The sequence below is a fragment of the Neophocaena asiaeorientalis genome, unplaced genomic scaffold, assembly GCF_003031525.2.
Source record: "Neophocaena asiaeorientalis asiaeorientalis breed wild unplaced genomic scaffold, Neophocaena_asiaeorientalis_V1.1 scaffold546, whole genome shotgun sequence".
Taxonomy (NCBI): domain Eukaryota; kingdom Metazoa; phylum Chordata; class Mammalia; order Artiodactyla; family Phocoenidae; genus Neophocaena; species Neophocaena asiaeorientalis.
In genome coordinates, this window is record NW_020175442.1 from 1,335,972 (window position 1) to 1,342,656 (window position 6,685).

Sequence of the window (6,685 nt, forward strand, 5' to 3'; positions counted from 1 at the left end):
GACCCTAAACCCCCAAGTCCTGCCAGGAGCTGGGAGCAGGGAGGGCCAGATGAATTAACGGTCGATGCTCGCAGACGTGGGTCGTCCCGAGTTACTTTTCGGTGCTGGAGAGTGAGTCCCGCAAAGGGGACTGGCAAGTGAATGAATGTAAGAAGACTGGCCTGTTGCTGAGCCGCGGTGTCTGGGTTTGAAAAGCAGAACTCGGTGTAGGGTGTTGGGTGTGTGTATGTGTCTGTGTGTTTAATTGGAAATGGTGGTTTCACAAATTCAATAATTTTTATTCTCTGTATTTTTAAGCTCATAGCAATTAGAGCTTTTTGTGTTCTCAGAGGATGGTGACTACTTTAAAATATTGCAGTTTGTGAAAATGTCTGTGATTGCTTTAAACACAAGGTAGGTTAGTGGGGAGAGACAAATAAGAGTGAGATTGGATTTTAAAATGACGTCCGGCCTGGGATTCTTCTCATTGCCTGCTAAGAGCCCAGGGTCAAGACTCTTGGTTGCTATTGGCATCAAGTGGCATTGCAAGAAGCTGGTGGTTTCTTTCATATCTGGAGGGTTAAGGATTTTCCCTCCCTATTTTTCCTTTATTCGATTCGCATTGGAAATGCCTCATAGAGCTTGTAGTTAAAATATGCTTCTTCTCCACATGCTTCACTACTTGGTTGATAGAACTTTGCTTGGTCTGAAAGAATAAGTATATTTGATTTATTTCCCACTAAGATAATCAGCTTTTTTTTTTTCACCCTGCCTTAGCAGAAAACCAAAAGAGTAACAGGTCTCATTCTCTTAGCTCTTTTATCTCCTTCGCCACCTCTCCATCTTTGAATCTGTGAGATGACCCACTCTGTTTTAAACTGATAAGCATGTAACCCCATTTGAATACTTTCTAATGTGTCCTAGGCCATATGACAAAGCTGTGGTTTGTGCTTAAAAGAGTAACATAGATTTTAAAAACCCTTTCAAAATGATACTCATAGCCGCCTTCGGCCGGGCCACCCACGTCGTCGTGCGGGGACTGCCCGAGTCCCTCGGCCAGCACGCGCTGAGGAGCACCAAGGGCGACGAGGTGGATTTCGCCCGCGCCGAGCGGCAGCACCAGCTGTACGTGGGCGTGCTGGGCAGTAAGCTGGGGCTGCAGGTGGTGCAGCTGCCGGCCGACGAGAGCCTCCCGGACTGCGTGTTCGTGGAGGACGTGGCCGTGGTGTGCGAGGAGACGGCCCTCATCACCCGCCCCGGGGCGCCGAGCCGGAGGAAGGAGGTAACTGGCCGCCCGGAGACGCGAGGGGCGCGGCCGGGGACGCGCGCCGGGCCCTCCCGCGCCGCCCGAGCCGGACGTGCTGGGGGAAGCGCGGAAGTGGCCCCCGGGCTAGTTCCGAACTTCCCATTTGGGGGAGACGGTGTGTGTGCGAGAGAGAGAAGTTCATTGTTCACGCCTCCCGGCTGCCGGCGCAGCTTGGGTGCCTTCTAGAGGAGCCGACTGAGTGTGGTGGTGCGGACTCGGGCAGGTGGGTGGGGTGGGGAATCCGTCTCATAGGCATTTTTATTTGTAAAGATTAAAAAGCAGCGAAGACAGTGCAACTCTGCTTGTTTCCCAGGGAGCGGGGGCAGGGAGGGGTGCCGTTCCAAGCGGGCGGGCGGAGCCTGGGCGAGGGCTCCGGGGGGGCCGGTTGATGACCCTAAACCCCCAAGTCCTGCCAGGAGCTGGGAGCAGGGAGGGCCAGATGAATTAACGGTCGATGCTCGCAGACGTGGGTCGTCCCGAGTTACTTTTCGGTGCTGGAGAGTGAGTCCCGCAAAGGGGACTGGCAAGTGAATGAATGTAAGAAGACTGGCCTGTTGCTGAGCCGCGGTGTCTGGGTTTGAAAAGCAGAACTCGGTGTAGGGTGTTGGGTGTGTGTATGTGTCTGTGTGTTTAATTGGAAATGGTGGTTTCACAAATTCAATAATTTTTATTCTCTGTATTTTTAAGCTCATAGCAATTAGAGCTTTTTGTGTTCTCAGAGGATGGTGACTACTTTAAAATATTGCAGTTTGTGAAAATGTCTGTGATTGCTTTAAACACAAGGTAGGTTAGTGGGGAGAGACAAATAAGAGTGAGATTGGATTTTAAAATGACGTCCGGCCTGGGATTCTTCTCATTGCCTGCTAAGAGCCCAGGGTCAAGACTCTTGGTTGCTATTGGCATCAAGTGGCATTGCAAGAAGCTGGTGGTTTCTTTCATATCTGGAGGGTTAAGGATTTTCCCTCCCTATTTTTCCTTTATTCGATTCGCATTGGAAATGCCTCATAGAGCTTGTAGTTAAAATATGCTTCTTCTCCACATGCTTCACTACTTGGTTGATAGAACTTTGCTTGGTCTGAAAGAATAAGTATATTTGATTTATTTCCCACTAAGATAATCAGCTTTTTTTTTTTCACCCTGCCTTAGCAGAAAACCAAAAGAGTAACAGGTCTCATTCTCTTAGCTCTTTTATCTCCTTCGCCACCTCTCCATCTTTGAATCTGTGAGATGACCCACTCTGTTTTAAACTGATAAGCATGTAACCCCATTTGAATACTTTCTAATGTGTCCTAGGCCATATGACAAAGCTGTGGTTTGTGCTTAAAAGAGTAACATAGATTTTAAAAACCCTTTCAAAATGATACTCATTTGATGTGGCTGGTCCAGTTTCATGTTGAGACTGTCATATATTTAATCATCCATTTCATTTTATTCCTATAATAAAACCTTTCAAATTTTGGCCTTCCTGATACTAAAGTGGGCATTGATCTGTCTCCCTGTCAGATTTTGAGGCATACATTTTAGATGGGTTTCACTCTTCAGGCTGGTGGCCCACTGCCAGAGGCCACATAGTGTAATGGATAAGAACATCAGACTGGATCTAATTCTGTGACCTTAGCGAGTATCTCTTGCCTCAGTTTTCTCACCTGTAAAGTGGACATAATCATACCTATTTCATAGAATTGTGGTAATAAATTTATTAATCCATCAGAAATATAGAGGACAGGACATTTCATATGTGTTGGTCGTTATTATTCACTTACCAATGGGTCGTGGAAGATTTACTCCTTGAGCAGTAAGAAGTCTCCTGTACACTGATGCAGTTACAGTGACATTTCCCTCTCCGAGGATGAAGGGGAGTCTTCTTCAAGCCTTAGGTTCCAGCCTAATCTGCTCATTAGCACTGCCTCCCAGCTCAAGTTTTCTGCAGGTGTGTGGTCCCGCCCCAAAACACCTTTGCCATTGCACCTGATCTGGGTTCCCAGGGTAATGGGCCTTCCAGCCAGAGAGGGGAATGCGGGCAGTCATGTTGGGTGGGGTGCTTCAGAGATTTCTTTGAAATCTCTCACAGTTTGCTGCCTACATTGAAGTTAATAAATTCTTGTTAAATGAATGAACAAATGAATTAATGAAATGCTAATTAGCTAATACCAGCAAGCTGATAATAATTACTTCAAGGATTTCTTGGATTGTTTTATATATATATATATGTATGTGACACCTAACTCCCTAACTGAAACTCCACAACAGCTGAGGCATTATTAAAATTATTAACACTGATCTCCTGTCTTCTCCCTCTGCATTCCATTTTCCACACTGTAGCCAAGTTGGTCCTTCTAAAACTCAGATCTGATCCTGTTCCTCCTCTGATTAAAATTCTAGAGGGGCCTCCACTGAGCCTGATAAACCCGTTGAGCTGGGTTCTGCTTGCCTTTCCAGCTTCAGTTGCATCTCTGACCCCACCCGAGGTGCCTCCCAATTCTTGGCTCAAGCCAGGTTCTTTTTTCAAGCTCACCATGCTGTTGCTTTTATGGGTGTACATTCCTCCTTTGCCCAGGACATTTTTCCTCCTTCCTCTCCTGCATTTTACCTGGCTGTTTCTACTCATGCTTCAGTTCTCAGTTTACTCTTACCATTAATATTATTAGCTAATCTTTATTGGGTGCTTACCATTGGCCAGACATTGTGCCGGATTTATGACATGCGTTTCATTGAATGCTCACGTCAAATCTTTGAGCTCATTGCTATCATTATTCCTGTTTAAAAGGTGATGATACTGAGTCTTAGATTAAATTGCCCAAGGTTATAGAGTGGAACTAGTGAAACCAGGATTTGAACTCAGATTTGCAGGACTCTAAAGCTCTAGTCCCAACTGTTGTGATATTAGATCTCACCTTCTCAAGCATTAGATTGGTTGTCCTTTTATGAGCACCTCTGTACTCCCTGTTACGGTATTTATCATACCATATGGTAATTGCCTGTTTATCTTTCTGTACCTCCCACTCTTATGAAAACTGTGAGAGCAAGGATCATGTCTGCGTTGTTCAACATTTTATCCCCTGGGCCCTGAACACAATAATCATGTAGCAAATAAACTTTGTTGAACAAATTTGTTCATGATTTTAGGTCAACCTTCGTTCTCCCTCATTATGACATATTTGGTGTTTTGCAAGCATTTCTAGTCAGCAGAGTCCCACAAGTTTCATTACAACTATAGGTGATTTATAACTGTTTTTCTCTCCCTTTCCCTTTCCGTGCCTCTGTCTCTTGTTGTTTTGTTTTAATTAAAATCCTGAGAAGTTTCTTCTTAATCAAAGCATCATGTTATATTTAATGGCTTTTCTTCCTTGGAAGAAAGGACTGAGAACCAAACTAAAGAAAGTAACGCTTCTGTGAAAGCTCAGTGTTTGCGATAATGGGGCCTCCAAAGATTAATAAAACACAGACCCTGTCTGCAGCAAGCTTAAGTTTTAGTGAAGAAAACTGCATATAGAGAAAGTCAGCGAATAATATTACATGTCTAAGAACTTTGTGTCTTCCGGAATATGAATGTCTTAATATGCTTAATTTTTTTTTTTTTTTTTTGCAGTACGTAGGCCTCTCACTGTTGTGGCCTCTCGCGTTGCGGAGCACAGGCTCCGGACGCGCAGGCTCAGCAGCCATGGCTCACGGGCCTAACCGCTCTGCGGCATGTGGGATCTTCCCGGCCCGGGTCACGAACCCGTGTCCCCTGCATCGGCAGGCGGACTCTCAACCACTGCGCCACCAGGGAAGCCCTATGCTTAATATTTTGAAGACAAATTAGCCTTAAGAAACCAATCATATTTTAAATGAATCCAGCTTACATTTTAGAGGGGGAAAAAAAAAGAAAGTTAACTTCTAAATGTCAAAGTCCAGTAAGCAAATATCTAAAAGCTATGACAGTGTATGAGGATTGGGTTTTTTAAAAAATAAAAATTTTGTTTTAATTGTACATGTCCGCAGTACCAAATTCAGAAGGTACAAGAGGATACACGGTGAAAGTAAGTCTTGGACTTCCCTGGTGGTGCAGTGGTTAAGAATCTGCCTGCCAATGAGGGGACATGAGTTCAAGCCCTGGTCCGGGAAGATCCCACATGCTGCGGAGCAACTAAGCCCATGTGCCACAACTACTGAGCCTGCACTCTAGAGCCTGTGAGCCACAACCACTGAAGCCCAAGCACCTAGAGCCTGTGCTCTGCAACAAGAGAAGCCACCACAAGGAGAAGTCTGCACACGCAATGAAGAGTAGCCCCCGCTCGCTGCAACTAGAGAAAGCCCGTGCACAGCAACAAAGACCCAACTCAGCCCTAAATAAATAAATAAATAAATTTATTTAAACAAAGAAAGAAAGTAAATCTTGCCACCCTTACCTCACCCTTGTACCTGACTACCCAGTTCCTTTCCTCAGAGGCAACTACTAATGCCATTTTCTTGAGTTTTTTTTTTTTTTTCCAGAAAGTTTTTAGTACTTAATAAATGATTAACTGACAGAGTTTACTCAGGAAAATTGTGAAATATATCCTGTGCCCTTTCACCCCTCTTTCAGGGCCATTCTGGGGTATTTGGTCTAAGAGAAAACCACACAAACTCATTCTCACAAAGCGATAATGGCTTTAATTATCCTTGCCTGGAGCATTTGCACTGTTAGGGACCTCTTTAGGAAGAAGGCGATATGCTTAGCACAAAGTCATAAATCTCCAAAGTGAAAATAAACATTGAGGGGGGGAAAGGAGGGCATAAACGGAAGAGGTAAGCAATACATATTTGCATAGTAATTCCCCTTCTATTGGGGCACTTAACTATTTGGACTTACGTATTTGGGTCCTGGTTTATTCTTTGGTTAGGAAAAAAGCATAATTATATTGATCCCAGAGGCAAGGTGAGCATTAAGACCATGTCTAATGACCAGCCAACTTATGTGTGTGTGTGAATCCCCAAAGATGGTGTTACTATTAGCTCTATTTAAAAGATAAGGAGACTGAGTCTCTGGTAACCAAGGTTAAGTAACTTGTCCAAAGTCACACACAGATAATAAGTGGCAGAACTGAGCTTCTCATGAAAGTATGAAGGTCTTTTTTGCTTGAAGTGCTTGTTGCCAGTTGTGCTTAATCAATAGATCATTAAATCAATATAAAACTGCCACCTGAATATCATTTTACACACTAACGATATACAATATAACTTGGATATTAACTAAGTGAATCATTTTACTTCCCTCCTCTCCTAAATGAGAGTGGATTATTTTCATTTTAGTTAAAAAAATAATTCAGGCATTTACATGAAACCCACAAATTGCCCGGGCACACTTTATGCATAATTGTGCCTTATTTACCAGCCTACTGGATGATTGCTTTTTTTTTTTTTTTTTTTTTTTTTTTT

General features: G+C 43.9%; 1 protein-coding gene across 1 annotated transcript in view; it reads left to right on the forward strand.

Annotated features, from left to right (window-relative positions):
* The first annotated feature begins 967 nt into the window (after positions 1–967).
* DDAH1 (dimethylarginine dimethylaminohydrolase 1) overlaps positions 968–6,685 on the forward strand; it is a 146,981-nt gene continuing 141,263 nt past the window's right edge. The window contains exon 1 of the mRNA XM_024767885.1: positions 968–1,261. Within this exon, the coding sequence (XP_024623653.1) occupies positions 968–1,261 (294 nt within the window). The remainder of the gene's footprint in view (positions 1,262–6,685) is intronic.